General features: G+C 41.6%; 1 protein-coding gene across 2 annotated transcripts; it reads right to left on the bottom strand.

The window, feature by feature from the left end:
* Positions 1–143: 143 nt before the first annotated feature.
* On the bottom strand, positions 144–14,137 carry PLIN2 (perilipin 2). Of its 2 annotated transcripts, XM_032095921.1 has the most exons (9): positions 14,024–14,136; positions 11,886–11,942; positions 11,610–11,805; positions 10,873–10,955; positions 10,081–10,366; positions 9,571–9,755; positions 8,696–8,830; positions 7,740–8,030; positions 144–1,395 (listed from the first exon to the last, which is right to left on the bottom strand). In XM_032095921.1, exons 2-9 carry the CDS (start codon positions 11,913–11,915, stop codon positions 1,261–1,263), a joined length of 1,341 nt encoding a protein of 446 aa, XP_031951812.1. In that variant the 5' UTR covers positions 11,916–11,942; positions 14,024–14,136; the 3' UTR covers positions 144–1,260. The 2 variants fall into 2 exon arrangements, with proteins under 2 accessions (XP_031951812.1, XP_031951813.1); XM_032095922.1 differs by lacking the exon at positions 144–1,395 and having other exon boundaries at positions 6,713–8,030; positions 14,024–14,137.
* Between the last annotated feature and the right edge of the window lie 813 nt (positions 14,138–14,950).

The following is a 14,950-nucleotide window of genomic DNA, read 5'->3' as shown; positions in this document are numbered from 1 at the left end:
AGGCGCCGGTACGCTTCCAGCCCTTCTATTTAAGTAGGGTTGTAATCGGATTGCAGAATTTAAGGCGGGGCGGGGGGGGGGGCGGGGAATAAACCAAACCAAAAAACAAACCAAACAAGAAAAATTTGCACCGGTAAGCAGGCTGTGCGGTTCAAACTTTTATTCCAAGGCATTTCAGTGACCAGACTTCCAGGCCCTCCCAGCGGCAGGTGTCCCAGGATGAGGGCGGCCGGGGCAGAGCGCTGTGCCGCCGCTCCCCGTGACCCCGCTGCAGTCACACCGACGACACGGAGACGTCTCTGCGACAGCAGCTCAGCCTGGCCCTCGGAAAGAAATGTTAACAAACCCGCCTCCAGTTCTGTTCCCACTCTCTCCAACTCCTAGAGAAGTTACTGTGTGCGAGCAAATGCGGACTCAGCAGCCCTTAGCAAATAACTGATTAAGATTTTATTTAAACATTTTTTTAAAATCACTGTCACGACAACTGTCCTTACATTCAATCACCTCTTTTTTTATCAAATTTTCTTTTGTCCGAAGTTTATACTCTCTATTTTTCCTTTCTTTTTACAGTCTCTTCCCCTTTCTTTTTTAAATGCTTCCTTATTCCCGGAACACTTTAATATTGTAGCATTTACCTCCTTTTAGTCTCAGGCGCCACAATTGATAGCATAGCGTCGGCCAAAATATTTGCACACAGAAGGCATGTGGAGAGAAAGGAAGTCCTTTTGTGCATAAAACACTCTTGCCAAAGGAAAGCTCTAAGCGTCTAAGCTCTGTAGGTGCAGAGCCTAACAAAAGAACCTGAGGAAATCTGAGATAGACAAAGTCTCTTAGCCCTCCCAGCAGCAAAGAGGTAGATGCAGCACTGCTTTTCATGTAGACTGAAAGGGGAAATTTTGTGGGCAAATCCTCATCAACTCCTTTTGTTGGCAGCCCTTTATGCAAAGCACTGGGGTGTTCTCATGGCTGCTACCCCAGGAGAACAAATAATCGACAAAGATTAGATTAATTGGATACACTGGTTAGGCTATACCTGGCTTGTAGAATGGGAGCTTGACACCCATGCTAACCGATTAATGTAGCGTGCATTCCTTACATTGAAAAACCCAGATTTTTGATGCAGCTAAGTAAAACAGTACTCCTTTTTAAAAAAAAATATCCCCATAATCCCTAAGCTAGGCAGGTTCATCTTTAAAAAGGAGAAATCTAAATTAAACATGGCAAAGGTACATTGTATCAAAAAGACATTTTTATGCTTCTCTATTCAGCTCTTTGCCCTGTAGTGTAAGGGCCATTTGTGCGTGAAAAGTCCTGTTGATCCTCTTCATCCAAATCCAAAATGTCTGGAACATCATCTGACTCTGAAGACAGGTCTGTAATAGTGAAATCTGGAACCTGTGTAGGAATGAAATTTCAATCAATTTAAAAGTAAAACTGAACAAATTTGTACAGTACTCCTTCACTGAGGACACAGAGATGCTCAGCACCTCTAGAAATCAGACCCAGCATCCTGATTACAGAGTGAAATCTGCTCAGACATATAGGAAACACGAAGCATTAAGACAGACCAAATACTACACACGATGGAAATCACTTGCTTAGAAGGCAGGATTTTGTAGCAGAGGTCGAAAAGAGCTGAACTTAGTAGACAATTTAGTAAAACTGGTGACTGGAAAATAAAGAATGGAGGTTTGTAAACTAATTTTGCCTTTCTTCTTTTCACAAAAGCAATGGCCTGTACAAAGTAATCTGTCCTTAGGAGATTGGTATGGATTGCTGTGTTGCTCTGCCTGCCTACAGCATCAAACCTTTCCTGAGGAAACAAATACCTGGAACTGTCATTTCACTTTGGCCTTTGTTTTAACTGCATGTATAGCATTCTGCACTGCAAAGCAGCACAAGGCTTCAGGAATTGCCAGAGAGACATCAGTGGATACATGGATGTTACAGACTTCTAAAAATGTTGGCTAAGACACTTACGAGCTTAAGTCCCAACCCTTAAGTCCCCTTAGTAGGACTTAGATTACTTAGGTAGGCAATTCTGAAAAATGGGATATCGTTAGGCAATTTGCTCATAACCAAAAGTTTTTTGTTACAAGTGAAAAATACTCACATCTGTAGTTTGATTTACGGTTAACGTTGGTGATGTGACATACTTGGAGCCAGACACAATATCAGCAAATAACTACTGCTGCATTTTTACAGGACTTTGGTTCTACATGTTCAAAGCAACAGCAAATTGTAGGCATTTCTGTAACTTAAGCTCAGCACGGACTGAGCTTAATTTTTAATCCATTCCCTAACTGCAAAACACCTTATGACTTACTTTAATGAAAGACAGTAGGAAGGAAAACCTATGCTTTGCCTGCTATGAAGACATGTAAGAAGGGCGGACAATATACCAAATAAACAGACTACTGCTTCAGCTACCAGGTTGTACACAGCACGGAAGCACTGCATGTTAATTTAGTTTCCTCCAAAGTAGGTAGTCATTGGACACTGGGGAACTTTGAGATACTAATTATTAATTAAAACTGATCTTTAGAAGAACTTAAGCAGCATGTGACTAACTAGGCACTACTGCGAATACCATGACATGCATGGACCACTTTGAGAACTTAAGCTTGATCAAAATAAGATCAGTAATTTTTGTTTCCCAAAAAACCAAAAGGCACTAGGAATGCGGGAAACACATCTTTCTACCAGCAACAATTATCTTGCATCTTTCTGCTTACGGCAGTTTTCCTAAAACTCTCACTACTGCACTTAGAGAAAGCAACAAGTTTTCCCATTATCAGCACATAATCCTGTATTTCATACTGCAGTACAAATATAGGTATCCTAACACGACTAAGTAGTCCATATGCAGTTTTTAAGAATGTGCCCAAATGGATGGTTAAAATTTATTTGCACTGACCAGGACACAACCACGTTCAGTAAGTGTGTCTCACCAGAGACAATTTTCTCTATCATATGTTTAAGAGGCTTTTATTAGTCTTATCTGTTTTGTTCTTAGTGACACCAGAGTAATTGCTCAAAATGTAAGTTTCTGTTTTCTTCATCTCCCTAATGCATGCAGTAGAAGAATCTAACTCCTTTAACGTAAGATTTTGCTAGCCATGAAAAACTTCAAATTGGAGTGTATCTCAGCATGAGTAAAACAGACTGGATGTCAGAATGAATCACCGTGGTAAATTGTATTAGAAGCACATATTCTGACATTTGCACCAGTCTAACTAAAACAATGCAGAGCCCTTGGTATTATGGGACTGCTTACATACAGGACCTTTGCTTCCACATCACTTTTCACAGTTGATGCATTGCTTTATTTCAACTTCCTATCAGTTCTTGCAATAAAAGAGTAGGGCCAGATATAACTCTTCTTCATACAATTTCTCTGTATGATTCAGTAAATCAGTTACAAAGATATAATACTTGCAACATCCGTACATAGAATGGTGAAAATAAATACTTTGGCACTTTGCTGGCTTCATATACAAATGTTAATGTCAATACCAACAACTTTAATCCATTTTTTTCTTGCTAAGTTTTTAGAACTCAGCCCCTAGAATTTTGACATAACGTTCTCGTTTTCTGAACTTTCAGAACAAGCGCTTATTTCTAGTCATCAGGGACTGTATTATCTAAAAGAAATACAATTGCCATGAATTGTCAATAAATGAAATTAATTTAACAAAACACTCTGCACAATACCTCCAGCAAGATGCTGCATGTAAGACTCTCTGATCACGCAAATTACTAACCAATCATGCTTAAAAATAAGTTTGGTTCTGTTTCCTCTTTTTAATTAGATGGTTTAAAAAAAGTTTTTTGGTGGTATTTACTGCTTTTTTTAAATAATGAGAAATAACTCATCAGTTGTTCCCAAATCCTTTCACCTATTTTACTAGCTATAAAACATTACCCTAAGTTGAATTCTGGAAAAGATTATTGCAAAAATATTAATCTTGAATATTGAATATAATTTTGAATTTCAAAAGCTTTACACCTTTCTTTAGATTGAGGCAAACTAGCTACTACTCCAGTCCTTATACAAATCTTGTAATTTGGCTTTGACCAATGCTATAAATATGTTTGCAAAACCTGCATACCATATGGAGCTATTTACAAATGCTTATATTGAAAGCTTTCGTAAAAAACGATTATCAGCAATGATACAATAATAGTTCTCTGTTAAATACACCTGGGAAGAGGATGTGTCAATTAGAATGAAAAATTTTTGCATGATCTCTAAAAGAGAAAAAGTAATTTTCTGAATTCTAAATAAACCCTAAATAACCTTACAAGTGATGATTATGTTAGTATTCTAACCTTTACCATACCAGGTTTTGTGTGACTATGCAGCCTTTGACATTCTCCCATTTCATCTAGTTTACCTGCCTTGCTGAAAATAGTTGAATCTACTTCCTATAATTTTCAACACATCTGCTCTTGCCTTTTTTAAAAGGTTCCAGAGAAACCTCACAGCTTTCTAGCCCAAGCTATATCCCTCAAACATGATTTTGGACTAAGAGGAAACAAGCTTCCGTGCAGTGCAGCTGAGCTCTTTAATAAATGCAATTAACAGGTAAGATGGCAGTATCTCAGGTTTCCCTTCTTTTTTTGTGAGGAAGCACCTCAGCTTCAGTCAAAAACAAGTGGCAAAAAACCAAGGCTTTGGAAGGCATCATTCTTGCCTCCAGTGGACATATTAATAGTCACTCTCTCTAGCTGCAGTAGAAAAAAATACCAAGTTCTGTCTGCACAGCTGCAGTTAAGACTGGAGTGTGGGAATATGCTATGTTAAATTACCTGCAATAAGATGCTAAATTACCATGCAAGTACAGCTGCAAATCAGTTTAAACATTCAGTGCTCTCCTTATTAGCAGAGTCTAATAATACTAATCAGAGAATTATATTCTATATAATAAATCAGGAACATAACAATTTGCTGTTATTCAGCCCTCTCCTCCACTGCCAAAGGGTTCCTAATTCTGATTGATGGGGGGGTGGGGGAGGGGGAATTGGGGGGTTGTGTGTGTGTGGATAGAAACTTAAAAAGTTGGAGGGTGGGCAGCATCCAACAAAACAAGTATCTATCACAACAGCATGACACAGGAGCCCAAGCATTAGGAAGGCATTTAACCAGGCCTTGTTCTGCTTGCAGTCACCAGATATAGGTCAACTGCCCGAAGTCCAAGTAACTTTTCAACAGAAGCCACCCAACAGTGCATGGTAAGGGAGAAGGGCTTTGAAGGTCAAGGCTGGTAACAAGTTTTCCTTGCTTTCTACTTCAGCTGCTTGCTGAGGTTTAGTAAAGCTGGACAGCCATGCAAGGGTAAAACCAGTAACACAAGACAGAACAGACACAATGTACTGCTCCTGCACTGACACCAGATGATGCTGCTTATTTCTCAGTCCTTAAAAGACATTGTAAAGTTCAAATATCTTATTTGATTGATCACCTCAGGATGCAGTCCCAGAGCAGTTAGACTTTAAAACACACCTAGAAAAATGGGAATTCCCTTCTTTGAACAGCCCAGTGCCCCCACACCTAATTAGTTCCATTTGGTTCCTGAGCACATCTGCAACAGTGGATGCACTCTACAAGCATTATTATGAATGGAGATAAAAAGGATATTCTTGCTGGACCTTGCAATAGTTAAACTAAATGCAAAAAGAAATTAATTCTTGGAAGCACTCTGTCTCCCTAAGTCTTAACTCAGGCTCTGGCTGAAAAGGAGTCTCATCACCTCATGTTAATTTCATATTAAACACCTCCCTTGTAGAAAGTGAGTATTTAAAGCTGGGAGTTACAGAATCTTTATCTGTAATCCTGTTTTGTTATAGTTTTATTTAATACTGTGCTTAAAACAGTCTTCCTCACACTTCTAGGCCAACCCTGACCTAACAGCTATCCCTCTCACATTAGAAGGCTGGACATGTAATTTGCTTTAGTGCCTACATCATGCCAGGTGGAGGTATTGTTCCATGTAGCAATGTGTCACTATTTGATAAGCTTTCTTTGAACTGCATTTGGTGACCTCTTTGAAAATGGTGGCTGGCATTGCTACACTAGATGATTGCAACCCAAAGTTGTATAGGGCATGCATCAGAAAAAAAGATAACAACTTACCTGGACAGCTCTAAACCAAGAAAGCTTATTTCTTAGTGACTAATTCTTTTCCAGTGGAGGGGTTCACAGGATTTACTGAGAACAACTCCACCCAAGTAGTTGAGTGTTAATGTACATTTGTCACTCAAGTTCAAGAGGATAAATAAAGTTAAGTTAAAACTGGTGATGCAGCTGAGAAGTAAATACTGTTTATAGGGAGTCAGAAGACAAAGCAGGTAGATGGCCATGTCATGGACACACAACACCTACTGTGAAAGAAGGAGAGGGTTCTTTTGTCCATATCCATCTCTTTTCAATATTAGAGCATCCAGCAGCTCACAGCTTAGGTCATCTTTAAAGGTGACAACAGCAAGGATCAACAAAAGCAGCAGTAAAGCTAAGACTCAGTGGATGGATACACAGAAATTCAAAAGGAAGGAAATGCTGCAGCAGTATCTTATCTATCTATCAATACATACACAAACATTTTCAGTGCACATCTACTTCATTTGCATGTCAAGCTTGCTTTCTGCTGGACCCAGTCTGAGGGAGTCACAGAAGAGCAAGTTAGATTGTTTTAAAACAAAGGAGACAGGCTTTGGCTACTAAAGCATTTATTACTAACATACAAAAATGAGTTACAAAATGATGGCTACAAAAACACACACACACAACAGCAGGCACCTGGGTACAAACAGCATGAATCTTGCCTTTATACTGCATATGAAAAAATCTGTTGATAATTATTTGGTCAGTCACTGGAATAGTGTTCGTGGAGCATCTAGATGATGCTCTTAGTCATATGGTTGAGTTTTTAGGTACTCCTGCAAGCAGCAGGAGTCGAACTTGATGATGCTTATGGGTCCGTTCCAGCTTGAGATACTCTATGATTCTGTGGTCAAGTTACTGTGTTATACAATAGTTAAGTTCATACAGTTAATGTTAACACTGTCACAGCATTTAACTCCTGCTGACTCATTCAGAAACCCCACTTTCAGCTTTGGCATTCTGCACTCACAGAACTTTTGTCATGAATTGTGTAGCAATAGAATCTGATAGTCAGATTCGTAATTATCAAATGTGTGATCTGCAGCAAACATAGCATTTAAGTGTACATAGCTAGACTGTACAGCTTTTTAATGCATTTCATAGTATGTAAGGCCTTTATATCATTCTGGTAAAGATTAAGCAACAAATCAAAGGTGGGTTTCATTTAGACTAGTGGTATTAATACCACTGAAGCATTGTGAGGTGCTTGACAGACAAACAGGGCATCTTGACAACTGTAAGCTGCCAATACTCAGGCACTTGAGTCTAATTGGAATTTTTAAGAGTGGCTTAACTACACAGGACAATACAGCCCATGTATAACAGTGTCCAGGCATGTAGATTCCCCTATTCCTGTATTTATGGATTTTTCACCAAAAAATTGTGAAAATGGGTATTTTTGAAAGCGGCACGTAGTAAGGCCACTTGTTTGGTCAGTCAGCAGAGTACATGCATGCTATGCAGTTTATTCAGTAGTGTGTTCAGGCTGTTTGTCTTTCTGGCTGGGACTTTCCTCCCCTTCACCTTTGCTTTCAGCATGCTGAATGCCAGGCAGTTGTAGGTAAAAGGGACCTACCAGCCAGTTGAGCGGTGTGTTGTTAACAAGATAATCCATCACATCATCCAGAGACTCCTTCATTTTCTTCAGCTGTCCTTTGCTAGCTGCAATAAAGCTGTCTGATAATTCTTGGAAGGAGGATGCTGACCGAAAGCTCTGGTAGACATCACCTGCCACTGACCCAACACTGTAAACCTGATCCTGCACATTCTGTGGCAGCCCCTGTAGGCTTGAGACCAGTGTGAGGCAAGTGGTCTGAAGCTGCTGAGTGAGGCTCCGTGCAATAGCTAGAGTTCTTGACTCAATGTGCTAGAACGAAGAAACATAATGGCACATTAGTATCTTTTTATGACTGCAGCAGCTTTATGTTGTTCAAGATACATAAAGAAGCAAAGTAAGGGGGATGTGAGTGAAACAAAGCTATAGCAGATAATAAACGAAGTTTTAAGTCAAAGTCATAAAAGTACTTGATATTTCTTCAACACTCAAGTACTTTGTGAAAAGAAACATTGATAGCTTCTACCGAGTAACAGTCAAGCAGATTCTTGCTTCAACTCTGGATAACAAGTCACAGCAGGTAAGTACATTCTAATCAACTAACCATTCCCAAAAGCTACATGTAGGACGCAGTGAGTCTTGTGACTAAGACTGCTGACAAATCATTACTTCTGGTCTGGACACATCAGATAAATGGTTTCTAGCTAACCTACATACAGATATCCCAACACAGGTTCACATGCTAAACAAGATGAGCATTCTCAAGAGACCACAATGGGTCTTTGAAGAGTGTTTGCAGGAAATAGGCTCATTTAAGAGTTCAGGTCCCCTACTTTTCAGAAGCCAGCTGCCCTGACCTTCAGCATCCAGATTCCACATTTGCACATAAGCTTGTCTGTTGCATACTTCAGGGACTGTTATTTTGCCATTACCTTGATGGGATACAATCCATTTATTTTTGGTGTACATCTACTTACCTCAGCACTACGCAGATCATCACCATCATTTTGGCCTGTATTTTTCTTCCATTCTACCCAGGATTGATAAAGCTTTTCCTGAGCACCAAGAAGCTTCTTATTGGCACTATTCACATTCTTTCTGGCATACTCGATCTGAAATACAGCCAAATAAGGAAGTAGAGCCAAGAGTCCCAACACTTTCTTAGGGCTACTCTACCTTGACTGTTTCATAACCTCCTTTTAACATACTTCATTAATTCAGTATAAACAACTTTGGGGAGTATAAGAGTGTGTTTAGTCTCTTCAAAGAATTGAAAACTGGAAGCAGTTTTAAGATGTTATGTAGTGTTCCCCTCTGCCTCAACTATTTCCCCCTCCCCCACTGGCATCCTACAGGAGGAACTGAAAGTGTATAGAAGGCCATGACTATGTGCAGTCTGTCATGTACATAAAAGTATGTTGCTAGGATAAGACTGTTGAAGTACCAGAAATGCTCAGAGATAGAAGCAGCAAGAGAGCAAAACCCAAAAGAATTTGAAATTTTACTAATAAAAAGGACTTAAAGGACTGATGTGTTTCTAAATTGCATGACACTTTCTTCACTGAGTGCAGTATGTGTCAAAACCAGCACTACAAAACAGGAATAAATACGTCACTTCTGTTTCTGAAGTGCTTGCAGTTACAAGCAATTGCTCATTAGTTCAGAGCTTAGCCTGATTTAGATCTCTCCTGAATTGTGATGAAAATCTCTTAACAGCAAATGCTTTGTATTTAAAATATGCATTTAGTCAGAGAGCAATCACAGTTTTCCTGTGACTCTTCTGGCTGTTTTCTTCACTCTAAAACAACGCCAACACATGCTTTTTATATATCAAGTGAAAGCTTAAACTTACCAGACTAACAGTGCAGTGGAGCTGAGAGATTGTCTCCTGGCTTTTCTGTTTAGCATCTCTAACTTTGTTTAAGGCTTGTTGGTAGGCACGTGTGCGGACCTTCGAAGACAGGGATCCTAGTCTAACATAGTAGCTTGGCTTTTGGACTCCAACTTCAAAACCTTCAATGTTTGCAGCTTCCCTCTCTAGGTATTTAGAAAGGAAGCAAATTGATCACTGGAGGAAAACTTAAGAGGTCTGAGACAATTCTATCTGCCTAGTAACAGCTGAATACTAGGCTTGCTGAGTAGTCCTTTAGCACCATGGGTAGGCTGATAGACCACTTTACAGAGAAATCCTTACTTTCATTCTGCTTCCTTGTGAAGACGCTGCTATTACAACCAGCAAGGCAAAAGGCAGTTTGGAAAGCACATGACCCCTTCCCCACTATGAGTAAGCAATAAATGGATGATTGCTTGCTTCTCTCCAATATAAGCATTCCAACAAAATCAAACCTTGAATTGGTCTTACCTAGTTCTGCTTCTGTAAGTGGGAGATACTGGTCTACAAGGGTCTCGGATTTCGTGAGAGCACTGTCCACTCCACTGCTCACCATCTGCACCACACGACTTCCCAGGACAGTGTTAATGCTGCCATTGACAACTGACTTGGTCATTTCTACGCTGTCTTGCACTGCTTCTTTAGTCTTGCCCACAACTCCAGTGATCGTGTGAGCAACAGTTTCCTTGGCACCAGTCACAGTGGTTGTTACAGCTTCTCTGGCTCCAACAACTGCATCCTTGGCATTGGCAACAACCTGCCATAAGACATACATGGATTTATTAAAAATATTAACTAGTGAGAGCTACATAATCCAGGAAATAATAAATTTCTGCTAAAGTTCGTATGAGATTGGTTATCTAGGAGAAATTTTGCTCTGAAAAAATATGCACAAGAGGAAAAAAAAGACTATGACTGCTATGTAGCCTTCAACTCAAAAAACTTCAGTGAATGTAATCCAGGCACTTCACACTGACCAGGAAAGAGACAAAGACTCAAGTTTTAAAAGACACCCACCAGTGAACTGCACTCATAGAAAGATGTTGGTCAAGTGGTGGGCAATTTAAAATAATAATTAAAAAAAGCTTAATGGTCTCCCAAAGGCAACAAACAGTTCCACAGATACACCTTTGACTTTCTCATTGCTTCCAAGCTATCCTTCAGGCCCAGGTTTTTGAAATCTGCCTCTCCGGGGTTTTAGTGATAATAGAAAAGAAGAGTGTATGGCTCTTCTGCTTAGCATACATAAATGCATAAACTTACCTTGTCAGTGGGTTGATTCAGTATAGGCAGTCTCTCTTCAATTTTGTCGAGACCTATACAAGCATAGTTGTTGGCAACTACAACTATAAAAGAAATTACAAGAGTTGGTTTTAATTACTTTTTTCCCCAAGTAAAACAACTCAAACTGAAAATTCCTCTAGAAAAAGAACTCATGCAACACCCTTAAAGTAGTTTCCTTCTCTTCTCAGTGAGATTTGAGGCAGCAAAGCCAAAGAACAAGGCAGATTTACAGTGCCAGAAAAAAAATCCTCACTTTTAGGCAGAGAAAATTCATTTGATAATTTACAAGCAACTGGTAGAAAACACCTGGCCCTCTGTCATTCTTTGAAACCAGGTTTCAGGTTACAACAGCCTTGTGACACAGCTTCCAAATTTAACCAGTTCTCAGTGCAAGAAAATACAACAGTAGCATTTGAAACCAGGTGAAAGGTGAGGAGGATGTTGAGCAAGAGATTGTGTAATCATCTCACATATCAAGTCATCAATCAATTTAGTATTATGAAAGCCAGAATCTGCTTTCACTCTGGATTTTTTTTTTTTTTTTTTTTAAGTCTTATCAATCTGTAATCAGTTATGCAACAAGCCAGGCAACAGGTTCAGTCAGCAACCCAAAACAGCATTCCAGACCAGCATGACCATGTTAAACCACACGTGCATTTGGATATGTAAAACAATCAGTTGAACTAAAGCTATCAACAGCTTCATCTTTGCCTTACTTTGTGGTTCCAGCTTCTGAATGATGGGCATAGCACTTGTCATGGCTACCGATGTAATTGTCTTCACTCCTTTCTCTGCTATCTCACATACTGACTTCAGATAAGGATGGTTATCCTTTGTGGTGATGTAAGCTGTGGATACCATATCATAGGTGGAGCTCACCAAAGGAAGGTTGGCAACTCTCGATACAATGTTCTGTTTAAAAGAGAAAGGCGTTAGTTGACTCCTATTTTTCTGATATAGATAAAGAAATTATGGGATTAACTCAGACATACCTGCTGTGGATCAGTTGCTGCCAATGCCATTTTTTCAGGTCTTGAATCTTACACAGCCTGTGAAAGAAGCATATCTGAGTTATGGCATCATATCTGCTTCATCTAAGCACCAAACTTTGAAACCAACAATCTTCTTGTGATCCACCCCACTTAATGGGATCAGGATATTCACATTCATGCATAAAAGAATTAGATTTTATTGTAACAATTTACAAACCAAAAACTTGGTTTAGGCAATGCAGGTACAGCACATGCATGAGACAGGCTTTACAGTAAAGCAGTTCATCGATGAATAACCAGATGGTGGAGTCATTTATTTTTCTAGAAGAGTTAAGACATACTTGGACTTATCTGTTGAGCCAGGACAAACAAAAGCCAGCCTGCAAGTCACTAAAAATCTAGTTTAAGATGTCCAAGCCAGACAAAGAACCCACCACCAATAGCTTTAATCAGACTAGATCTTCTAGGGAGCCCACCTAAGGCTCACTCTGTTCTGCTTGCTAAAAAGTTAGCATTCCTGTAACACAGAGAACATCGGATTTCCCCACTGCAGAAAATAAATCTCCTTTATGCTAACTTAGACTAAATTATTACACATTCCCCACTGAAACAAGTTGCAAAAACATTGGTCATTCAACAAATGTACAGTACTCAACATGCATTCCAACATGTATTCGAATGGAGAAAATACTAACAGCTCTCCCCACATGAAGCCTATAGAAGGAGCAGGGTATTGCAGTACCACATAAGGAGAACATACTGAAGCACACTGTCAGTCCTATGCACTGACTGAACTGACAGACTGAACTAAATCTGCAAGAAGCACTTTTTCCATTAATGGTTTCACATAACGCTTAAGTTCTAGAAGAATCTGCATAAATGAAGGCAACAAAAAGGTAAACTGAGTCTGTCATCAAAAGGATGGTGGTTTACAAGGCCTTCTGCTGGGTTTGTCAAAGAGCCAACAGCAGTTTTCTGTCTCATATGTATGACAGCAAAAAAGGAACGTGTTAATATTCCGTCTGAGGCAAAGTAAAACTTTTTCCCATTACGTAACAGGGAACAAGAACAAAGGCATCTTGTTAGCATTTTGCAGGCATATTTGCACATATTAATATACACATGCCATAAAGTAATGCCTGTAATGAGATTAACCACTGTACAGGGAGCACACAAGCAAGAAAAGTAACAGACAAGGGTTACAGCGGTAACAAGGAAGTTTTCCTTTCATTTAACAAGAATTTAAATACCCACAGGAACACACTATGTTTCTCGCACATCGTCACAAGTCAGATCACTTGGAGTACTACTGAATTTCACTGTGAACTGAAAAGCATCCTACAGAACAGGAGAAGAGGCTAACGGCACAGAATCTGGCCACTGAAGGAAGAAGGGCCATCACTTTAAGGATTATTCAATATTCGTAGTGTGTCTCATAAGATCCATCCACACAGCCCATACATTTGAATTTTAGTCAATAAACCAGCGCAGCTAGCCTGTGAAGCTACTCCTGCTCTTAAAGACAAGGAAGATAACTAGAATCTTGCACGGTTTCAGAGACCGCTTGAATTGGTTCAGCCCTGGCAAAAGTCGGATCTTCTGGAGCGGGTGAGTGAGACGCCTAGAGTCCAAGTCCAAGCGTACTTCAGAGACAGCAAGAGATTCTGAAGAAGAAAGCACATAGGCTACGTCACAGACTTCATTCCTACTCTCCCCCTCGCTATGGAAAGAAGTGAAAGAAAGCAGCGCGATGAGCCACGCACAACAGCCGCGGCGCCCGTTCTGCCCCGCCGCGGTACTCAAGGCAGGAAGGTGCCCCGCTTTCCCAAGTGCCTCCACGGGCCGCTTCCGGGATGGGGCATTCTAACGCCGCTCCCGGGGGCCGACGAGGCTCTCGGGACTTTCTGGTCGCGGGAGAACCTCGGGCAGCCCACCGAAACACGGCGGGCGGCAGGGCCCGCGGGGCCGGGGGCAGCGGGGGCGGCCCGGCGGTCAGTGCCGCACACCGGGCCGCAGCCCCCGCCCGCTTCGCCGCCGGACTCCACCATATTGCGGAGTCAGCCCCGCAGGGCGGGCAGGCGCCCGGCCCTCCCGCGGCGCCGAGGGCCGCGCCGGGGCACTGGGCCGGCCGTACTCACCTGGGAGGAGGAACCGGAGCCGCCGCCGACTGGAGCAGGGGCAGGGTCGCGGGCACGGGCGCCGCCGCCGCTGAGTAGGGAGCGCCGGCCTCGCCCCGCTATTTATGGGGCGTCACCGCCACCGCGCGTCACCGCCGCCGCGGGGCGGGGCCGGACACGTACTGACCCCAGCGGCGGTCAGCGGGAGGGCAGAGCCCTGCTCGTGGACGTCTGAGGGAAGGGCGCTCGTGTGCAGCTGGTCTTGCGGAAGGCCGGTTCACTAAGGCACAGAATATGCTGAGTTGGAAGGGACGCACAAGGATCATCGAGTCCAATTCCTGGCCCTTCACAGCACCATCCCCAAGAGTCTCACCATGTGCTTGAGAGCGATGTCCAAATGCTTCTTGAACTCTTGTCAGGCTGGTGCTGTGATCACTTTCCTGGGGAGCCTGTTTCAGTGTCCAACCACCCTCGGGGTGAAGAACCTTTGCCTGATATCCAACCTAAACTTCCCCTGACCGCAGAGCAGAAAAAATGGAACAAACCAGAATTTTTCACTTCTTTGAACAGATTTATTACGCCTCTGCTAGCATGCATACCAAACGTTTATAGGCACTCCACTCTTCGTTACATTGCGGTCATCTGAGAGCTCTCTGCTTCTTTTCCCAGTCGTGGCTTCTCAAGCGTAAACCACTCAGTGTACCCACGGCTGCCACAAAATTAATTAACCCCCTTTGTCAGTGGCATCTCTGCTGGGAATTCTAGACTGTTGCAGGGATTTATTTACTAGTAAGTAGCACCATTATTTGTAGTACAGAAACACCTGAGACTCACATAGCCCAGTGACATACTCTGCCAGAATGCAGTAACTAGAGACAGTGTCAACCCTTTGACAGTCCTTGGCGGGCTAAGAATGTAGATTATGGTCATGTTTTTCTTCACAACTAG

The sequence above is a fragment of the Corvus moneduloides genome, chromosome Z (genome assembly GCF_009650955.1).
Source record: "Corvus moneduloides isolate bCorMon1 chromosome Z, bCorMon1.pri, whole genome shotgun sequence".
NCBI lineage: Eukaryota > Metazoa > Chordata > Aves > Passeriformes > Corvidae > Corvus > Corvus moneduloides.
Note: the sequence above shows the minus strand (reverse complement) of the source record. Positions and strands in the feature narration are given on the sequence as shown.